This window comes from Misgurnus anguillicaudatus, chromosome 18 (assembly GCF_027580225.2).
Source record: "Misgurnus anguillicaudatus chromosome 18, ASM2758022v2, whole genome shotgun sequence".
In the NCBI taxonomy this organism is placed as follows: Eukaryota; Metazoa; Chordata; class Actinopteri; order Cypriniformes; family Cobitidae; genus Misgurnus; species Misgurnus anguillicaudatus.
Window position 1 is genome coordinate 28232194 of NC_073354.2, and position 23835 is coordinate 28256028.

The 23835-nt window shown below is 38.4% G+C and overlaps 1 protein-coding gene across 2 annotated transcripts in view; it reads left to right on the plus strand.

The window, feature by feature from the left end:
* ncoa1 (nuclear receptor coactivator 1) overlaps nt 1-23835 on the plus strand; it is a 65709-nt gene that overhangs the window by 21667 nt on the left and 20207 nt on the right. Inside the window, exons 1-3 of one of the 2 annotated variants that reach the window (XM_073856248.1) lie at nt 7451-8071; nt 15838-15941; nt 18625-18793. In XM_073856248.1, coding sequence (XP_073712349.1) covers nt 15846-15941; nt 18625-18793 — 265 coding nt within the window. In that variant the 5' untranslated portion in view covers nt 7451-8071; nt 15838-15845. Of the gene's footprint in view, nt 1-7450; nt 8072-15837; nt 15942-18624; nt 18794-23835 lie in introns of those variants that run through there. The other variant, XM_073856247.1, reaches the window with a different exon arrangement.

Sequence of the window (23835 nt, forward strand, 5' to 3'; positions counted from 1 at the left end):
ACATTTAGTCCTTGAATTTGAGGGTATTGGACCTGGAAAGTCCTTGAAAGGTCCTTGAATTTAAAGTTAACTAAGGTGTGGGAACCTTGGTTCTTACCTCCAATTTAGACTAATTTATACCTGTCTTTTTCAATGCGTGCACTTTTAATCTTTGTACAGCGCATTGTGAATGTGTTAGCATTTAGCCAAGCCCCATTCAGTCCTTAGCAGTGTAGTGACAAAATTCTAAGACAATTCATAGAAATGTGGGGTTTCCCCTTAAAATGAAAGATTCTAGTAAAGAAAGAATTAACCCAGAAAGCATCTTAACCATTAAAAGAGGTCTTAAGGTCCAAAATTATTAGGAGTATCGACAAGGACTTTTAAGAGGTTTAAGAGTTTCTTAAAGGGACATTCCACTTTTTTGAAAATATGCAAATTTTCCAGCTCCCCTAGAGTTGAACATTTGATTCTTGCCATTTTGGAGTCCATTCGGCTGGTCTCTGGGTCTGGCGCTGGCACCTTTAGCATAGGTTAGCATAATCTATTGAATCTGATTAGACCATTAGCATCGCTGATGTAACATGGCGGCAGCAGGCGTAGTAATATTACGCAGTGCCCGAAAATAGTCCCCTGCTATTAAAAAAGTAATCAAGGGGACTATTTTCAGGCAGTGCGTAATATCACTACGCCAGCTGCAGCCATGTTACGGCAGCAAAGTCCTTGATTATTACACCAGAATGAGAGTGTAGTTCCTAGACATATCTGGCTAGAAAATCGCAACTTTTAATTTTCCGTCTGTCTTAGGACAAAATGTAACTATAGAAGAGTCAAGTTTTAAATAGGAAAAATATTGAAACTCTTTGGTTATTTTTTGGTCTAATCAGATCCAATGGATTATGCTAAGCTATGCTAAAAGTGCTAGCGCCAGACCTGGAGATCAGCTGAATGGATTCCAAAACGGTAAAAATCAAATGTTTAACTCTAGGGGAGCTGGAAAATTAGCAGATTTTCAAAAGAAGTGGAAGGTCCCTTTAAGCAGCAGGGAAAGTGGACAAAACGCGAAGAGGCAGACAAAAGTGTTGCACACAATGCATGACAGTGAGTTAGATCGGACAGGAATCATGTTTGTGGCCGATCTTATTAGAGACATGCTACCATCTCCGACACAGCGCAGAAATGCCATCACTACATTAACTGCAGTAACATATTCAGCAACTGGAAAAATGCAACTGTGCAGCAGATGTGATTTGGGTCTGTTACTTACATAAGCAAAGTTATCAAACAAACTTACAGAAACTTGTGTTGCTGTTTATTTCATATTAAATATGTTAAGTTTGACATTAACAGCATGGAACACACACATACACGCACACATATGTAATCAGTGTGGGCTTATTCAATACAAGTTTAACATGGATCCCATGGCCCTTTTTCTGCATTTGCTTATATAGATGTGTTTTGGTAGCTCAACAGATCTTACTGTTGTCATGGTAATGTGAAACCTGATTTACCCGCACTGCATCTGCCTATGCTCTTTTTTATTGTGCAGTTACTTTTTTCACACTCAAACTTGGATAGTTTGATTATTAGTTGTATGATTTGTTTTGGATGTTTGTTACATCACCCTTTATTCTGCTTTAAAGGGGCCATGACACAAGACTTTTTTAAGATGTCGAATAAATCTTTGGTGTCCCCAGAGCACATATGTGAAGTTTTAGCTCAAAATACCATATAAATGATTTATTATAGCATGTTAAAATTGGCAATTTTTAGGTGTGTGCAAAAATGTGCCGTTTTGGGTGTGTCCTTTAAAATGCAAATGAGCTCATGAAATTCAAACACTGTTGCAATTAAAACTCAATTGTGCTTTTCTCTGCACTAAATGGCAGTGCTGTGATTGGATAATGCAGATTAAGGGGTGGTATTATTATAATAAGAGCTCCTTATGACATCATAAGGAGAGCCAAATTTCAACAACCTATTTTTCATGTGCTTGTAGAGAATGGTTCACCAAAACTAAATTACTGGGTTGATCTTTTTCACATTTTCTAGGTTGATAGAAGCACTGGGGACCCAATCATAGCACTTAAACATGGAAAAAGTCAGATTTTCATGCCATGGCCCCTTTAACAATTCTTTCATGTAGTGCATACTACTCTGAATGTTTTTTTCCCCTTTTTTTTACCTTCCGGACCATTTTTTTCTTCATTTGACATCATCTATACACATTCAGAAAACTTGTAAACTAGTTTATTAAAGATACTTATTTGAAAAGAAACATTACATTTACTAATTTTAAGCAGTTTTGCACTTTCATTCTAGTTAATTTAACACTTGTAAAGAGAAAGTCGCTTTGTCTTAAAGGGGCACTTCACCCATTTGCATTAAGCTTTGTATAGTTAGAACCCCAGTCATGTTTTTGAATGGTCGTGCATCATTTCCTCAGTTTCCGCTGAGACAGGAGATATACAGATTTCAGTGTTGCGTTTCTTCTTTCAATGATGTAAAAATCATCATTTTGCATCATTGAAAGCAGGAAGTCCAATATCTTTGTTGAGGGGGTGAGACTACAAACACCGCTTTTCTTGGTCAAATAGGCACCAAATTCGAAATGTATGTTACATTTCGACTACAAATATGACGCACCTTCAATAAAGATTAATGTTTCTAGGGGTGAAATGCTCCTTTAATAAATAAAGCCTGCTGGAAATCGTCCACTTATCTGAAACGTTGAAAGTATTTGAACCAGTGGCGGCTCCTGACTGCTCTTCCGAGGATGTGCTTATTCAAAGTAAGTGTTTGGATTGTCACGTGTGTGGTTCCCTTTTCCAAAATATGTGTCATGCGTGTGGAGAGATCCTGTGTGCATCACGTGGTTTGTCAAAATAAGTGCCTGCAAGAGACGTGTCAAAACCGTTTATGATAAAAGAGACGCTCATGTTCCCTAAATACACGCAAGACACTCCCTTAACACTAAACTCTGATTACGCGTGAGATTGTGCGAGTATCTGGCACACGCGAGCATCTCCTTTCAAGTTCAAGGCAGCAGGCACTTATTTTGGCATGACACGTGATGCACACACGATCTCTCAAAGCGCAGGACACATATTTTGAAATGACGAACCACACACATGACAAGCTACATACATGTTGTGAAGAACTTCGCATCGTGCGCTTCAAAAAAAGAAGTCACCAGCCGCCACTGATTTGAACCCTCCAACGACTCACTGAGCTTCTCAATGTTTAATACAGGTAAATAAAAGAAAACTCTTTACTTTGCTTCTACAAACAGACCTAGTTCACCGTAGTATCCATTGATGAGTTACATCTTTAGCTCTAATAGCTTTATTTTCCTTCACACTCTCACTTTTGTGAGTAAGAGGACATGATCACAAACGTGTACTGTAAGTAAACTCTGTCAAATGGCATTTTGCGTCATAGTTATCAAGATTACATTCAGACTTCAAGCCGCTTGCACGAACAGTAATCGAAGGCAAAAACCCGCAGCTAAAATGTAATTTGCTCCATTTCCTAATGTATAGAAAAATGCTATGTTAATCACTAAGTTGCTTGGAAACCAGCTGAATCGACCGGCCTCCCCCTTACTATGAGGGCAATCACTGACTTGCATGAATTAGTCAAATACACTAACGGCTTCTCGATTCAGTTTGGAAAAAGGCCAGTTGTTTCCTTTATATGATGGTTGTAGGAGCGCCTGTGTTTTATTTCAGGGTCGATTTGCTGATGGTTTTGCGCTCAGACACCTGTTTTTCTTTTTATTTAATTCACAGGGATCTGACAAACACACAACAAAAGATGGCAAACGCGTTCATTCTAAATCCATAACTCATCTACAAATGTTGATGTTTCTCAGTGGACGTCAGAACTCATTTTAACGCTTCTGCATGCTTAAGTTCTTCCAACAATATTCTCCATAATTATCGGCTTTTATTTGACATGTGTTTACAGATATGGAACCAGTGATCTTTTTTTATGTCAACAGCACTGTCGACTCAGGTCAGACTTAGATTTTTTTATTTTTTTAAGTAATCTCTGAGGGCTATTATTTACATGCTAGTTTTCATTCAGTATTTATATTGGAGTTAATGTTTTTTTTATCCTGAGATTCATTGTATGTCATAAGAGGTGATACAAATATAAGTAGCTACTGTCTGGCTACTTGTATTTGAACAATTGATGTTGTATTTAAGCTAAGGGAATATGTATACTTCACTTTTTATGCATATGCAAGGGTCAGCGTACAGAGCACGTGCATGCTATACAGTGTTGGGGGTAACGCATTACAAGTAACGTGCATTACGTAATAATAGGGCTGGGCAAAAAAATGTATTTTTCGATTAATCTTTTTTTACGTGGTCGATTCAAAATCGATTCTCAAAGAGCAGAATCGATTTTTTTTTCATATTTATTTCCGCAAACATTGAACGTAAGATTAACGTTAATCTAATTACTAGTCTTCTTCACTAGATGTCACCCTCTTTTTTGCCTTGCGTGATGTTACCAAGGAGCGAGAGGCGAGCCTATCATTCATTTATTTAGTTCTTAAAATTTAGAGGTGTGGAAGCTTTTTAGATTTTGCAAGCAAGACCACGATGATAGTGTTGTGGCTTTTAATTTCTTTTAATTAATTACCCACTTGTAAACTGCTGTTTACTGTTCTTTTTTATTAATATAGTATTTGTATTAAATCTATATTCATTCAGTTTAATCGAGAATCGAGTATAAAAACAGATTCGAGAACCGGAATGGAAAATTGAATCAAGAATCGAAATCGAATCGTTTTGATAGCTTGTGAATCGAAATCGAATCGATCTGGAACCTCTGAATTGATACCCAGCCCTACGTAATAATATTCCTTTTTTGAAGTAACGAGTAAAGTAACACATTACTTTTTAAATGTACACATTAATATTTGCGTTACTTTTTCAAAAAAGTAGTGCAAATTACTTTTTTAGTTTAATTAATTCGGTAAAAAAATTATGTACTGAATTAAACTAAACATAGTCACATTATGCACTTTATGCATACATGCCTATGTGGGAACCGTTTGAGTCAGAAACTGAGATGGCAGAGTTCGACATTTTTGTGATATAATATGCAATTTCTGAATGCAGAACTTTTCAGTCATAAAAAACACCTGCATTGCCCGAAAGAGATCAAGCCTCAAACAAGAAAAAGTAACGCAAAAGTAACTAAAAAGTAATGTAAGCATTACTTCCCATGAAAAGTTACTTTATAACGCAATTAGCTTTTTTGGGCAGTAACTTAATATTGTAATGCATTACTTTTAAAAGTAACTATCCCCAACACTGATGCTATACACCCACTGCTGATTTTTGTAACCCCACTTACTTTGTACAGAAGTATGTAGGCTAGAAAAGGTATTGCAATTTGTCACAATGCGCATGCGTCGAACGCGTTTGCAGCGCAAAAGGTCATGGGTTCAGACCCAGAAAACACACATACACTGAAAAAATTATTCAATCAATTTACTCAAAATTTTAATGTAAGTGGTCGCAATCAATTTATTTAAGTTAAACAAAAAACAAAAATGCATTACTTTATAAACAAAAAAATTTGAAAACAAAAAACTTTGCTTAAATGTAGCTTAAATAAATTGATTGCAACCACTTAACTTAAAAAAATGTAGTAAATTGAATGAATAATTTTTTTCAGTGTACTGATAAAAAAATGTATAGCTTGTAATGCACTGTAAGTCGCTGTGGATAAAAGTGTCCCAAAAACTAGGCAAAAACTTCCACCCCATGGAACGGTAGCTATGACCGTCCGGTACCATACACAACTGTGGTCCTTCAGTAAGCTTTAAGTCCTGCCCGATTAGTCATTGACATTGACACTCATATATGCCACTGGCAGTGGATACCAGAAAGTGCATATAGATCCAAGGGTGTGTCCAAATTTGAAACCACTTGGATTAACCTAGATTGACCTCCCCTGGTTGTATCGTCTAACACTCAACAGGTTTATCATAAAAGGGCAGGTTTATCGGACGTTAGTAGAGCCTGATTTACAAGGAGGGCTTGCAAAAGAATGGTGAGGAAACTCTTGGGTGTGGAGGTTGCTGAGGGGAAGTATCGGGTTAGTAACTTGAGTACCTGGTTACTGTGTCAAGTTTAATATGGTGGTATTTAAACAAAGTGTAAAGAATATAGATAATTGGTGTGGGGGCAAGCAGGATTTTCCTGGCTCAAAATGGAGCGATGTGGAGGTGGTGCTGGCATGATGCATACATGCATGTGTACCGTGGCTCAACCATACAGTATAACTGCCGATTATTCACCTTGATATTGTAATTACTTTTATTATTGCCGATTAATACATTACAAGTTTTGAAATGTTTTACAACTTTCAGTGAAGCAGCTGCATGGTAATTGTAAACATATAATGTAACAATGTAAATAGCAAATTATTATGAAAATTATGTTGTTAGTAAAATATCCAAAACGTCTACTTAAAAATGCAAAATATAGGTTAGCCGCCAATGTTAATTGTTAATGATTTGGGACAAATATGATCTTATTTAATGTTAAACTATGTTAGTGGCGCTCTGTGGCGCGACAGGGATTTGAGCAACTTCCTGAGTCAAAGCTGGGCGCCGCGGTGTGTGTATACTCATAGAAAACAATGTGATTTTTTTAGAACGGCGCGGCACTGAGCTGCGCGTCCGGTGTGCAACCTCCTTTAGGATTCAAACCGGGATGAATTTAGAAGCCACCAAACACTTCCATGTTTTCCCTATTTAAAGACTGTTACACACGAGTAAGTATGGTGGCACAAAATAAAATGTGGCGATTTTTTTAAGCGGATAAAAAATGAAAACTATACTGTATGGCGGAAGAGTTTGACCTTGGGCCCAGTAACGTTGACGGAAATTTGAGCAAGAGGGGGAGTTCTCAGGAGTGATGATGTCACTGCGTGCTAGTGTCGAAAGTGCTGCAAACTAAGTGAACATTTTTAAAAGTTTTCCTTTAAATAAGCGAAATATTTTTTGCCGCACAAATTTTGGCAGCCGTCTCCAAATGCTCTTTGCACGAAAAGCCCTGGTAAGATTTTATTGAGATTCAACTTCACCCTAGAATCAGTTTTGTAGTTAAAATTTTTACATTAACGTTGGAAGTGAGGAAATTGGCCAACATTTGTAAGAAAACAAAACTTACTGTAGCGTTCGACCAAATTCCAGTTAAAGCTAAGAATACAATTACATAATCAGATATAATGTAGACAAAAGAGAAACAAGTCTGTAAAACATCACAATTAATAGCAATTTTATGCTATTATATAGACATAGTAACAATTTTTAATGATCTATCATCCGATTTGTTAGATCAGACTTAAAATTAGTTTTGTCATGTTGCTGCAGTAAGACGAGTCACGATTCTTTGTAAATATTCAATATAGTTGGAACGGCATCAAAGAATGAGTCACGACTTTTACAGCATCACACTGAGTTCATGTTTTTTTAGAGATGGCTGTATTTTCTTTCCTGTGCTGTATTGCTACGAGGAGGTAGACAGCAACAGTGACTCCACGGCTTCTCATGGAGCAAACCATTAAGGGACAGGGGGGGAGAATGTGTGTAGTCAGGCGTGGGATTCATCTGTTTTGAAACTCCCACTCTCCGCCATCCATGCTGGCCTTTTCTACGAGATCCTCCCCCCTCTGGTCGATCCGTCCACTCTTAGCTCACTCGATGAGACCTTTTTGTGTTGTTTTCCTGGTGTGAGTGCTGATAAGAGTGTGTAAACAATACTTTTAATCCCCTCTACCTCAGCTAGCGCTGGTCCGTCCCTCTTCCCCAGCGACATGCGTTTCTGCTCCGTCTGCGCGCAAGGTGATTAGCGTAGCTCTCGGCGAGAAGGATCCCCGTATCCTGGGAAATGGCGAGACGTGCGGCTGCAGCCCGTGCTGATGGAGAGCTTAACGCATCTGTCTTGGACCCTTCTTTGACTGGACAGGCTGAGTTTGCCAACTTCATAGGTGACAGCTGAGGGCTGGCTCGGGTGCGTGAGAAGGCAAATCCCTCCCACCCGTTTTCTCCCATAAGCAGGTTGTTTACCTTTAGGTTGACTGCGTGTGTGCAGATATGCATGGGAGCGCGTGTGTCGAGCATGTGAGGGGAGCATGTGAGGGGATCGCAGGCTTTCCTGGGCGTCCATAGTTTGTTTGGCTGCATTAAGAATTCTGTGGAGTTCACAAGGTTTACACAAAGTGAGCATGAATAACAGTCTTTATATTTTACATTTGTATACTAGTCCAAAGTTAAAATTTTTGTCCATTTGGAAGTATATTTGTGGATATTTGATCAGGGTTATGTAGTCCAATTGATTGTTGGGTATTAGACCTTTGAGTCATTGTTTATTTCAAAGTGAGGTTACGCCAAAATAGCTTTTGTACAGATGCATTTACCATGTGGATCCGTGTTATCCAAAGTGTTCGTGTCCACTCAAGACCTCCCATAATCAGAGCAGCGGCCAGCCAGCACATGTACCAGTTTGGCACCAGGGTTAAATCATACCCTTAATTTAAGTTTAAACAAGTTGTTAAAAAATATGTTATTACTTACTAGTCCACAGTTTACTTCCCATTTTTATTTTATTTTTGTGTGTTATAAAGAGCCCCTATTACGTTGCTAAAAAGAACGTTATTTGGTGTAAGTCAATGTGTTTGCGTGGTTTATGGTTCAAAAAACGCATTATTTTACATTATTGTTGCTCCACTATGCCCTGCCTTTCTGATTCTGAAAAGCGTGCTGTGCTCTGATTGGCCAGCTATCCAGTGCGTTGTGGTTGGCCCGATACCTTAAGCAAGTGACGGAAATGTAGCGCTCCATATCGTATTTTGAAGATCAGCTCCCAACAGAAGATAATATCGTCATTACTACCTTATCTATACGAGCCCGAATTTGATCCAGAAAATGCAGATGACCAAGCTGATCGTTCGACTTTGCCAGCGCTGCTTGAGCAGGACGTAACAGATTGGTAAGGTAAGGATACTAAAACATAAAACCTTAGACGAATCGCCTGCGATAATGAATGCGATACTGCCTAGCTTGTCAGTGAACTAAGACTCTGTGTAGTAAATCAGGTGATTGCGATTTTCTACTAATAACGGAACCGGCTTTACAGATGAGATGTGCATGACAATACCATCCGATATATTGCCCAGCTCTAACTGTTGCCTACAATTCTTGAGTTCATTGTTGTCAAGTGTATCTAAACATCATGGCTTCCCACACTTGAAAAAGGGAAGGATTTGACCAGACTCAGGATTTCACTCGTTCTTCAATTTATTTGACCAGTAAACATGTAAGGTGAAAAACCTTTGAACATACAAAAAATACACAATTTAAATTAAGTACAATTTACAACAAAATACAATTGCGCCAAAACAATTGTAGTCCAAAAAAAGAGATTTCAGTTGGAGATGATAACTCACGTCATCGTAGACCTTGGGATTTGTAACTTTGCAGATCGTTAAAGAGCACCTATTGTCCGATTCACGTTTTTAAATTTCCTTTGGGTGTAAGGGGGCGTGCACACCAACGCTTTTACGCCCGCGGTCGGCGCATATTTTCAATTGATTCCAATGGAAGCTCAGCGTTTTTCAAATAAGCCAGCAGCTAGCGGTTTTCTTCTGCGCTGAAAACCGGCGCCCGGCGTTTTTTCCGCCCTGAGCACCGAGAGTTGAAAAATGTTTAACTTTGTATGAAAAGCTCCGCTCGTCAATGTCAGTTCTCACACGGCCGTCCAATCACAGTGGAGGAGGGGCGGGACAAGTATCACAGCAGCCAACCGTCTCACAGCTGACGTATCAGAGCTACCAAAGCGCTTAGCTGAAGAAACCTGGAACTCAACTGAAAAACAGCTTGTCTAGGCGTTTTCAGCTGCGTTTAAAAGTTTTGGTGTGCACAACCCCTAAGAGTGTACTAGTACATGTTAATGATATGCAAAAGGTACAAACCCCAAAGTTAACGATGACGCGAGTTATCATCTCCAATGTAAATCTCTTAGGCAACAGTTTACTTCCTGGGATTGGTGATGTAGACAAGACCGACGTTATCCATAATTCCTCCTGTGCGCGAATCTTTTAAAAATGGTAAGGAGCGTCACATTTCCTGCTGACGTCAGAGGTATTCAGGCCAATCACAACGTACAGGTTAGCTGGCCAATCAGTTTTGTACAAAATCTGTGCGTTTCAGGAAGACGGGAAAATCTGGAGCTACAAAAAAATGTAGGGTATGTGAAAAATAATGTTTTTTTTTTTTACCATAAACCAATCAAACACAATGTATTACACCAAATACACAAAATAACATTGTTTTAGCAATGAAATAGGTCCCCTTTAACATGTACTAACACACACTTACACACCAAATGAAATGTAAAATAACGAAAAGGAGAATAGTGGCTCTTTAATTATATGCTTAGGGTGAAAAGTCAAGATATTTTTCTTATTCTAATGTGCTTTCTGTGCACTTCAATACCTCTTACTGAATATGCATTGATTTTAGCATCTTGGCATTAAAAATTATATAATTCGCTCTCTCATTTCTTAGGGTTTCAGAGATATTTTATTTAACTTTATTAAATATGCGACAGCTTACATGCACATTATCTAAAACAAAAACTGATTTGCAGCTATAAAGGCCTTATGGAAATTTAGGATGTTTGCTTGAATGTCACATATTTCTTTAATGTGTTATTCTGCTAATGATAATATTTGAATCTAGCACATTTTATCTAGCTAGCTTTTTAAAAATTTTGTTTTAATTTGAGCTACGGAACAGTAAACACACCAACAGACAGATGTGCTATTTTAAGTGAATTGCAGAATGTCACAATTTGGGCACTTCAAACTGTAGATCATTGTAATATTCAGAAGTTGAAAGCATACACAATTTCTGCGTCCCATGACCTGTGGATTACACACTTTATAAGACGAGTTTGACTAAGGCTCTGAAAGCTCTAGTGTTTAAGGTTCGCATTGGTTTAGCTGATGTTTCGAGCTCATGGAACCTGAGCAGGACGGCTGGTTAGTCTCAAGTCCGAACATAGGGTTCTTCATTACCTGTGGGTTGTTTTCGAACTGGGCTAAACACTGAGCATATTGGAGCAAGCTGTTGATAATTACAGTAAGGGTCGCGCACAAACCGGAGTCATTACGCTCTGGTGGATTTTTTTGAACAATCCAGACTTATTTTTTAACAATTTTGCACGTTCACATGCACGGTCATGTTTCACATTCTCCAGAGGAGTGACGTGAAGGCTCTGGGGCCTCGAATAAAGGGTAGCAAACCTCAGCGTTGCTCAAAAGTGCTTTAGTTTCTCCAAAGTTGTTGAAGAATTTCTTTAAAAAAATTGATAATTACTCAGCTTTAAAAGCTGAGCTTTTTGGTAGAGAAGACAATAAAATAAGAATTTTTACCAGGGGGTAAAAGTAACTTTCTTTTGAAGCATGTGATGAATGAAAATCCTTAAAAGTATAGGCACAGCTTTTAATAGATCTTTAAAGCGATGATTGTCATATGTAAGTGTGTCATCATCATCACAAAAGCCAGCAATACAAGAAAATCTCACTTGTTGACTCTCTCTGCTTTAAATAGCTGTTTCATGCCTAAATTTTAGTACCAGCATAATTTCTGGAGTTTTTCAACTTAAATAGGCTTGTTTGAGGTAATTTTGTTGAAAATGGAGCTGCCAGGGATTAAGGGCCACTGGAGGTTTTCAGCAGACCTACAATAGCAGCCTGTTCGGGGCCTATAGATCAAAGCAGACTAGGCCCGGGGAACCAGGGGGGTGGTCTGTATGGCGACCTCCCCGAGTGGAAAAATAGACAATGAGATATAGCAAATGATCCTCTCCACCTGAAGGAATTAACAGGAAGTGTTTCATCTATTCTGTGTTCATCTCTCATTTGGACTCGATATGGGTCTGATGGATGAGATGTTAAGTCCCCCCAATTATAAAGTGGTTTAGTAGTTGTTTATCATCTGGCTACTGCTCATAAAGTTGATGCACCTGACTTCATAACTGATGCAGTGGGATGGTGGGCAAGTGACATCACAGACCAAACTAATCGATAATGACATTTGTTTAACACTATTTTCCTTAATGATTATTATTGAGTCATCGATTTGTTGACGCAGGCCTTCTAAACTCGTACATCTTTTTATCCTAACATTATTGTGTTGCTGCTAACACCAAGGAGAGAAACTAAAAAGTCCATTTATGAAAGGTTGTTTGTAAGTAAGTAAACTATGTATTGATTTTGAATGCCCACAGAGGTTTTGTACAGCGGTATGTAGGCATCAGTATCATGAAATGCTGTCTATGCTTAATGATTCCCTTATGAAGAGCTTGATTGTGTCCTGTTTCTATGGTAACATATTGCATCTGAGGACACCTGATGCTTGTAAGGAACATTGTGCGCTTGCTCAAGTAAACAGAACGGAAAATTGGTTTTGATGGCTAACATTTTAACATAAGTATTTATTGATTAAGCTTTTTTATACATTGTAGCGTTGTTTAACTTGTTATCTAAAGGGGGTCGCACACCGGCCGCGCAGCTCAGCGCCATGTCCTTCTAAAAAAATCGAACACATTGTTTTCTATGAGTATACGCACACCGGCGCCGCCAGGTGGCGCCTGTCCGCGTCGTCCAGCTTTGACTCAGGAAGTTGCTCAAATCCCTGTCGTGCCACATAGCGCCACTCACATGGTTTAACATTAAATAACATCGTATTTGTCCCAAATCATTAACGATTAACATTGGCTGCTAACGTATATTTAGCATTTTGATGTAGGATGTAGACGCTATCTGACGAAGCTTGCGCTATTTAATGTGCACTTCCGGTTTACGATACCTCCGAGTTGTCCTAGACGTGACTCGACGCGGCGCGACGCTGAGCTGCGTGGCCGGTGTGCGACCCCCTTAACGCTGCCAGTGGGTCTAAAATGAAAGAAAGTCAAAATATGGCAAATTTTCACACAAATTTGAAAGAAAAATGCTGTTTATAAGAAATAATAAATTAAAGAAATAGTTCACCCAAAAATGAAAATTCTGTCATCATTTACTCAAACTCATGTTGTTCTGAACCTTTATGAGTTTCTTTATTCTGTTGAGTACAAAAGAAGATATTTTGATAAATAATAGTAATCAGATAGTTGGTACCTAGTGTTCAGTGTAACTAGTTACTAAGTAATTAGTTACTGCAATTTAATTACTTTTTCCTTGAAAAGTAAAGTAAGGGGCTACTCTTATTTTTCCAGTAATTTAATTACAGTTACTTCTGATGTAATTAATCTAAATTAGTTGTCTCCAATATGGTGCCCGCACAGAGTTTGTTAGGTGCCCACCAAAGCACATTCTATTAATAGTCTCAATTGTAATATTTATTTATTACATAGCTTGGTTTCTTTAGGTATGTTAACATTTTTAAAAGTGATAAAACATATCAACAAGTACAATAAAATAAAATCAACAAGTAAAACAAAAATGTTTTGAGTAGACTAAAAATTGTTTAAAAAAATAGTTTTATCTATTGTGCTAGCTTTTGCTCACAAAAAGGTTGGGAACCCCTGATCTAAATACTGTGTATGGACTGTAAAACAATTATATATAATACAATAGTGGACTTAACATCATAATTCTTCAAAAGTCTTACCGTGGGTTCACACCAGGTCCAGCCCCATTTGAAGTGTCAAATTTGCATCTACCGCGTCTAGTTTGCCACTTGAAAAATTTTTTTTACTCGCTTCATTCACGCGTGAAATTCTAGTTATCGAGACATTCGCGCTATGGGGAGTGCAGTTCATGGTTCCATAGCACCCTCACCTGTTTTTACTATTTGTTAAATATAGTTTTTTAAGTTCAATAAATGTAACTTTTTTAAATTGAGACTTTTTTAAATTAACATTTGGCATAACCGTGTCATTTTTATGATGTAAATTGAGTGAACAAAAGCAGTATCGACTCCAAATATCGGCTCAAGAAAATCGGCAGGCTGTATTGGTCATCGGCTAAGGTTGATGAAACAAAAATCGGCATCGGCCCTAAAAAAATCCATATCGGTCGATCCCTAATAGGAGGGGCTTCTGTGATTCAAAATTTTCAACTCGCGCGTTTCCCGCGGCAACACTCAATTCGTGCCAGTTGCACGAACTAGACCCGCGAATGAGGCCGAATCGCTACCTCGCCGCGCTAAACACACCATTCGCGCCGTGAGACCTCCAGACGTGCGTCAGCGTGTCTTTACTTTGACTTAACTTTGAAATCACTCGCGCTTCATGCCTCTACTGCGGCTGGTCTGAACGCAGCATTAAGGTTAAAATGCATGTTTTTATGTATCCTGCTCACTTTAAATACTTTGGTAAGTTAATAACAATAATGGTAACACTATAGTGTAGTTTCCAATTATCATATTAACTGGTTTTTAACTGGTTGGATTCATGTTTATTAGCATTAGTATTACTGAGAAATTGGCTTTATTAATACTTACAAGGCACATATTAATTCCTGGTTCTGCAAAACCTTATTCTACATCCTTAATCCAACCCAATTCCTACAACTACTTCACTAAGTATTAATAAGCAGTAATTAGGGGTATACTCAGGCAAAAGTAGTTAATAGTTAGTTAATAGTGAGAATCGGACCTTAAAAAGTGTGACCAGAATAATTTATGTACTTTTAAATTATTTATTCAAGCTGTTTCAAGCCTATCTTTGTATCATTTATTAAATAGGATTTTGAAAATAAGTAATTAAATCCTTTTTGGAGAGATTCATTTGTACAGTAATCTAATTACATGATTGAAGATGTAATTAGTAACTAGTAATTAATTACTTTTTTGAGTAACTTACCCAACACTGTTGGTACCCACTGACTTCTGAAAAATAGGAAAAACAAATACTATGGAAGGCAATAAGTACCATCAACTGTGTGGCTACAATCATTTATCAAAATATCTTCTTTCAGAAAAAACAACAACATGAGGGTGAATAAATGATGAGGTAATTTTCATTAAATATATGAAAATTGGTTAAAATATGATTGACGTTTCTTGATTTTATTCAATAGCAATGTTAGCTGATATTATCATATCAATATGACTGTAGAGAAACTAGCAAAAAAATGCGGAAAATTGTTTACATGTTTTTTTTACAGCCATTTTATTTAAGATAAGCTAAACTAAAGCTCATAATATGAAGTGAATACCCAAACCCAGTAGATATTCGGAAAATGTTATTAATTCCCAGTGTCACATAATAGCGGCTGCCTGCACATTATTTTCACATATGAGGATTTTAGCCATTGCCCCGCTAGGTGTTCACAGTAGGAGGATCTGAGCTCAGATCACCACAAATCAAAGAAGGCTTTCAATTAGCAAACCTCTTTACAGCAGATTTATGATTCCCCTGCAAGGAGCCATCGATTATGTGTATTGCTAGCAGGAAGGAGCTGTCACTGCGCTTGATATGCAGTCATTTATCTGTTACGCTCCATCACATAAAGATATGTTGCTCATCATGCCATTTACTGTAAAACAAGGTCTATTTTAAAACTGGCCCGACTTGATATTTTCTGGTCGTACAGAACATGTCGGTCAGAAGCGGCGCCTGCAGTACTAAATGATATTATCAAAGCAGGTTTATGTGACACAACAATGTGTCATTGGCTGCTTTCCATAAGTTTACTGACTCTGTTGTTTACACTTCCCTAAATGACTTTACTTTTATTGGCATGCTTAACCATGGTTTTATTTGGCTCGCTAGAATGGCTCGCATGCATTGGATTGACTTGTGACTTGTTTTGCAGGTGTTCATATGCTCAAAATGAGTGCTGCAGGGGAGAATGCCCTTGACCCCCACACCCCAGAACCAAGAAAGAGGAAGGGCTCACCATGTGATACCTCTGGTCCAAGTGTGAAGTATGAGATAATCTGGCATTTACTGTGCAGCAACTGTCATTTATATGCAATATTGACCACAAACATAGGAAGATTGGACAAAACATTCTCAATTATAACATGTATGTATGTGTGTATGTAAGCTAGCTGCATTCATCTTCACATCTACACCAGAGTTGCACTGCACAATAGCATTGAATTCTGAATGTGCCGTTGTGTTGTTTTGAGGTTTTGGTGTAACAGAGCAGGCCAGCGAGGTATTTTCGAAGGTTTCCTTGTGGCTGTGTCAGGGTTGGCTGAAGCAGAACTGGTCTGTCTGGATGAGTGATACTCTTCCATAGGGCCTTGGCGGGGCTGATGTAACTGCCTGTTTCTACAGCAACCCCACGCAGCGGCCTTACCCCGCGTGCTCGACGCGCATGCGCACAACCTTAGCAAGGCGCTGACCTACTTTTCCGCTATCTTCACACACACACACATGGTAACATGTGTGCACACTTGCGAGTCACTCGCATGTACATGCACTCGTTCACCCGGGAGCAACGCAAACTCAAATGGATAAGAGCTTTTCCCAGTCCTCATCCGTGCATATATGCCAGCGTGCGGTCACATGTGCATAGCACGCGCGTCTGTGTACATTTGCTCTGTATATGTTAGCCAATAGCTCTGGGAATGCTGAAGAATAAACATTGGTTGATGAAACACTCTTACTGGGTCGCTTTAGAGTCCTTGCATTTTTCTCAAATCTTTTGAATTGCTTTCTTCCACATTTCCACGCTCCACGTCTGCAATTACGGCACTTCATCTCGACGTCTCCAATCTTTTGTTTTCGACTCGATGATAAATGAGCCCAGATCTGAGGCCTTCACATTCCATTGATATCTAGCATTGCTTTACTGTAGCCCCCTGACCATCTGTCTTTGTCTCTTGTTTTTAGCCTTTCTCGCTTTCTGTGTCTTCGCCCAGCTTGATAGCATAAGCCTCAGAGAAATGCCCGCTAGAGTATACGGCAATGCAAGGATCGTACCCGGCTCGGCCCTTATTTGCTATACAATGATACATCTGTGTATAAATGTGTGGTTCCAGGCCACCCACATTGTGTCCTTGTGTGCACCTATAGACTCCTCTCACCCAGCATTCCTTTAACTCCCTCTATCAGGTGACGAAACGCTGAGCCCGCTGAGGACGGGGTTTTGCTGCTTACAGGGGCTGTTTGTGATCCCTGCGCTCTCTGAGCATCATGAATTATTTAGACCCAGAGTCCTTGCAGAATGCCCACTCAGCCTCCTGCCAAACTTTACCACATCAAGGCTTTGTCTTGAAAATATAATATCTTATAGAGCAGCAGTTTTGGTTCTTTCTTGTTTATTTTCTTCTTCTGGTGCAATTGGGTTTTCATGTGCCACGTCAGGAAGGTAAAGCCGATTGTTAGTCTTTTTAAGGTTTAGGTCACAGAAGTCACTCTGTGCATTCCCACCCAACCAGACCCCAATTCTTTTTTTAGTAATGTTGTGTTATGTGCTCATTGGCTGCTTTTTGTGTATTATTCTGTTATACATTAAAAATAGAAAATGTGTCGGAGCCGATGGTCTAGTGGGGAGTGCTTTGACGTATGGTCTACGCACTTTCGCATCCCGAGTTTAAATCCTGGCTCGAGGTCTTTTGCCGATCTTGTATTTCTCTTTCCACCCTGTACTTTCCTGTCCTCTCCTTGCGTACTTCCAAATAAAGGCAAAAATTGACCAAAAATAATGTTTTTTTTTTTTAAATAACAGTATTTATATTTATACACACAGATAAATCCAACTCAAATGTCTAATGTCAGTCATGATTATTACTATCAGGGTTCCCACGGGTCCTTGAAATCCGTGAAAGTTTGTGAATCTGGGGGGGAAAAAATCAAGGCCCTGGGAAGTTTTTGACAATATACATATATAGATACATGTCATTGAAAGTGTTTGAATCTATTTTATGCGAGAAGTTTTCTGGAAAAAAATCCATATTATTCCCTGTGTAGTGTAGGATAATATAAAATTCTAGACCTTTTAAGCACACGTGCTAAACTGTTTGCTTTAAATGCTTGTATCTTCTGTATGGGAATGTTGATTCATACCAAAATGCTTTTTTGCATAGTTTTGTTTGACACATGAAAACGTCTTGGGTTACATATGTAACTGTTGTTCCCTGAGAAGGGAACGAGGCGCTGTGTCTTCCTTGCCATACTTCCTGCATCCATGTAAAGCTGTTTTTGGCAATATATTTTAGATAGCGATATACTTCCTGGCTCCTGCATCACCCTGTCTTTGTCTTTAAGCCTCACCATTGGTTGAATTTGATATACACATTCAGACGCACTTACCCTTGGAGGCATCCCCAAAGTGTCACCGCAGTGACGCAGCGCAAGTTCCCTCGAAAGGGACCTGTAACAATTTATCTTTAAGGGTAACACAATGTAACCTTACTCTCACTTGAAATGTGTCCCCATTTAGTCCTTGAATTTAAGGGTATTAGACCTGGAAAGTCCTTGAATTTGAAGTTAACTAAGGTTTGGGAACCCTGGAACCACTGTTTTAAAGCACAGTGCTTAAGATTTTTTTTTAAGTAAACCAGCAGTTATATTCTAAAAGATTACTGTTCACTGTAGTTTGAGATGTCAGTAATAATGTTAAACGTTTATATTTGTGTACACGTGTGGTAGTGTGGAGAAGCGACGGCGGGAGCTAGAATGCCGCTACATCGATGAACTGGCCGAGCTGCTGTCGGCCAACATGAGCGACATTGCCAGCCTGAACGTGAAGCCGGACAAATGCCACATCCTAAAAAGCACCGTGGACCAGATCCAGCAGATTAAAAGGCGCGAGCGAGGTGAGTACCCAGTGCTGCACACAAGTATTTCCTTGCATTTAACAGTGCAGTAAAGAAATTGACACTAAAGAGATGCTTTGGAGTTCAATAGTCTACAACAGTTTTGCTGTATTTGACACTTGTATGATAGTTGGCATTGCTGATCTGATTGGCGTAACCTCCAATCAGCTTTAAGCATAATTTAGGGCAACAAGAGTGTGAATAAATGAAAAATGCACACAAAAGGTTTCAGGTTGTAAATCACAGTGGTGAGAACTTGGACTTTATGTCGTCACTCTTTTTAATAGCTAAACTGGTGGCGTGCAGCTTTTACAGGGATATTCCCAAGAAACGTGCTTATTTGCCTGGTTTGTTTTTAATGAGTAACTGGTCAGTGCTTTTAAGAAAAGCCATAAAATGATAAGAACACATGATTTGCAGTGCATTTCATAAAGAATTGGCCATGCTGGTGCTATAAAATTCGAATCAAATGTGGCACAGAAATCTTAGCTGTGTCACAAAAAAAGTGATTGTGTGTAAAGAACATGAAAATACACACTGGTGCGTAACTGTGATTACACAAATTTTTTTTTGGGATGTGTGGACAGTCATTTGTTGTGTTCCTTGCCCAGGGGCTATAAATTATTGTTTTTACATGATCTTAGTTGTTATCTCAAAGTTAAATGTCTGTGTTATGTTTAAGGCAGACTTGTAGTTGGCAGCAAAGTATTGAGCATTTTGGCAGTGTATGTTTGGTGGCTTATGAGACAATGTTAAAAAAATTACATCCATAAATAATTAAATATTCAGAGTAAGGGGCCAGTCACACCAAAAGCGCTTTAAACGCTTGCAAACGCAAGGCGCGACGCACTGCCTTTTTCTAAAAAGAGCAGTGCGACGCGGCTTTTCATATTGCTAAGCAACCACAGAGTCAGCTGTCTTGTCAATCAAATATTGAAGCGTGAGCGGTCTTTTGCTGTTAACTGTCATATTAGCAGAAACTTTAAAAAGAGGACGCTTGCTCTGACCTTGTTTGAGGATGAGAGGTGCACAAACACGCAGGAGAGAGTGAGCGAGTGGAGTCCGGTTCTTCAAAGCAACTGTAAACTTCCCTCACCACAACGTAAGGCCCGCCTCTCCCCTCATTCGATTGGACAATGGAAAGACGCGAATGACGTCGGGCGCTTCTCTGCTCTCAGTGCTCTTCAAAAACGCGTGCGCGGCAGGCGGCAAAAAAACGCAAGGCGCTTGGCGCGCATAAACAGCGCGCAAACGCGCCCTGCCCATAGAATATCATTCAAAAAAGGCACCTGCAACTGCCATAAACGCTTTTGGTGTGACTGGCCCCTGACACTGCATTTGGCAGTACCATAAATCATAGTCATGAAAAAAATTGACAATAGTTAGGCAACAGGTTAAGCAAAAGTCTTATGTGTTGTCAGTGTTTCCGCTACATGCATTCTGCCGTGGCGGGCCGCCACACCTAAAAACATTCCCGCCACGCCTGCATTTGTGGCTAGAAGGGATACAGCAAACAATATCTCACCGGATGAGCACTGTTTTATCCTAATCCTTCACCCAAACCTAACCCTAAACACAATATTTCATGGGATTTAGGCTGTAGTTGTATCTCATCTAATCAGGACCGCTGTTTTCATCCTAATTCTACTTCCAAATCTAATCCTAAACTTTAAAAAAAAGTTATCTGTGTCCCTTCTAGACAAAGCCACGGCTGCAGCTTGCAAAATAATTAATTAAGGCTACCGAAATGTCCACCATGTCTTAATTAAATAGAGTAATAAATTCCTTCCTTGATTTGCAATGTTCACTCATTTATAAATAAATCTCCTAAAATATCATAATTTTCCCGAGGGGCTTAATTTCATGAGCAAATAGCTTAAATCAACAGAACATGATGATTATGTCTCTGTTCGGAGAAAAAGAATAAAATAAATAAGCCTACATGAAATATGTTTCACTTAAATGGTTAGTATCCTAGCCTATTTGAGTTTCTGTACAATGTTTTCTCCTTTTTGTGAGTAAACACAAATAAAAGTACACCATTTACAGTTTCAAATTTTGTTTTACTTTTATCTGTTTGACCATAATTTAAGGTAATTTAAGGTGCAAGCTCATCACATGTATGCTGTTCACCGGAGCGTATACACGGGCTCAACGCAGGGTGATGAGAAAAAGACATTAAACTTTTTATTTAACATGTTGCGTGAGTTTTTTGGACATTCTTCTGCCTAAAGACTGTTAAAAGTTTCTATTTATTACTGCACAATTTGAGGTTCGGCCTTTATGTCAAATGGTCCAGTTATGGAAAAAAATTGATGCTGATGTCGTATAACGGGTCGGATATTCTGTTAATCACAGCGGATGTGGGTTTATCAAACAGGATCGGTGCATGACTCAACAGGGAACTGTAACGCTAAACATGAGCACCAACTTGCACACAACATTAAAACTACAATGAATATTTTTAAGAAAATAAATTTTAGAACACACATAGAAAAGCAATAGGCTTAAAATATAAGGAAAATGTTATGACAGCATGAAAATGATAAAATACATGTTAGTTTACAGTATATTCTACATTAAAAAAATATGATGTACATTTAACCACCATGGGCACCCCATGCAGCCACAGCTGAAAAAATATTGTAGAGGAAACACTTTTTAATATGCTTTAAGACACACCATGTGCAAATATATCATTTAACACTATTGCTGAGTGTTTTCTCCATAAAATTGACTGTCTTAAAACATTGGTTTGAAATCGCCTCGGTTTTCTACGTCACAAACATTGACCAAATCACATCATCACAATTGATCAGTAGTTCGAGACATACATATTATGTGTAGATGATGCATGTAGCATCTATGAACATATATATCTATGGTCCAAGGTGGTGCAAAAGTGTGGAGACGGGGACTAATTCGCATATTCATAGATCGGCGTATACTAAATGAGGCAAGGGGTATAGAGTTACATTCAAGCTGTTTTAAAGAATTACTGTCACAGGAAGCGTATGCTATATTAGGATGCTCAAAGATGAGTTTTTAGTGATAAAATTTTGACTGCGCAGGGACTTTTAGTTTCATGGCTTATATATATTTATTATGTTCTTAAGATGTGTACTTGCTCTTGGTATTTTACACCGGTCTACCAAAAAAGGCTTAGTTTTCTGACTAAAGGTCTATTCTTTTTAATTGCAAGTTCACTAAATGGTTAAATATTTTCCAAGAACGACCAGTGAGAACTTGAGTAAAGTCCTTGTGACCCAGGCTCATTTTCTTATCATTGATAGTTTTATTTGTTAGCTATTTAAGGTTGACCTTAAAACAACCCCAAATATAGTATTAATTTAATTGGCGTAGCAATGCACGAACCTCTGCCAATATTTACATTTGCTTCAGGGCTTTTCCCTTTTTTTGTCTTTCTTTGTCCACATCTATGAAAATAAATCATGCTTGCATTAATCATCATTCTTTCTTCTAATAAGAGAAATTTGGGAACTTGCAAATTAATTGAACTGGAAACAAAGCATGTCAACTAGCTTCACATCTCACCGTTTATCTAACCCTTGGAAGTAATTCAGAACATCTACCGGGCCATTCTTCATTCTTACAGTGGTAAACATGTCATCTTGTGATTTGCAGCCCTGAAGAATAGTTACTTTGGCATGGCAAAATAAGAGACCCCTGGATAGTCGATATCGCTTGTGGAAAACAAACCACTAGAGACGGTTTATCTTAAGATCTAGAAATTAGTTTGTCAGTGTTAGATAGCTGTGGGGTTTGTGTGTTGGGAGGGCAGGCACTGGCTAGCACACACATTTTAAGCTGTCTCTGATTTCTTTGCTGGACTGTAATATATTCACCATAATCCTTAAAAAAGGCACTTGACAGATAGTCACTGGAACCTCTGCGCTATATCTGGCACAACTGCATCTGCTGGTGGGGGGAAATGAGTGATTATTATTAGCTAGTTTGACTAAGCTGTTCGAAATAGGTTAAGTTGTATTGCACAGGATGAAATAATGTTAACTTTGGAAAAAACAAAACAATTATGCGAATAGGATTAGGAATAAAATTGCATGTTTTTAGGTGATGAGACAAAATATATTTATATTGATGTTTCCTTGCTTTTTGATGTTGAAAATGTTACAAAAAATTAAATTGAAGCAAAATAACAAGTGAAGAGTTTGGTTCCAAAACGCAATAAATCCATTTGGACTAATTACTGTAAAAATGTGTTTTCTATACCAAGAAAGTGACAAGAAAAAAAAACTATTTTCTGTTACAAACTTTCACATAGCATCTTTAGGTTATAATAACATTAAAAATTCAGATATATCATTTGATTTTCAAAGTTTTATTATAAAAACTGATTATTTTATCAGCAAAATGCAATAAATTCATGACCAGTTTTTTTTCAAAATGCTATAAATCTATTGAATCAATATATAAATGTGCATTCATCTTTGCCATGTTATATTAATTTAGTTGACTAGTGGTATACACTGATTAAAAATAAACATTAATGGCATTAATCAAAACACTTACTTTGTCATATCAAGCACACTCTCATTGCTGCGGTCAACCTTGGGACGTCTTCGCTGAACTTTTTTTGACAACGATCAGCTGTAAAATGTTTTTGTCCTGCTCGATTTTTGTTGACTTCGCGTAAAATAATGGAAAGTTTTTCATAAGATCCCCTGGGGTCAGTGTGTTAGCATGACAGAAGTGTGATGCTGTTGTGTGAGAACAAGCAACAGCCGGCATTTTTCCGTCGCCCAAATTGCTTATGTTTCTTCTCCGCCACAGAAAACCACCACAGGTTTATCAATTCCATCAAAAGTATTATTCTGTTTTGCTTGTTTGTTGATCACGAAGTACAAAGTAGATGATGAAAACTAGATGTATTCAACGCGCTGCCATTGTTGTTTACAATGCGTGGAATGGTGTGCTGGGATTTGTTGAGCGGATTTATTGCATCTTGCAGAGAATAGACTGCCGTTTATCACGTTTTGGGAAAATGGGAAGAAAATCTGACA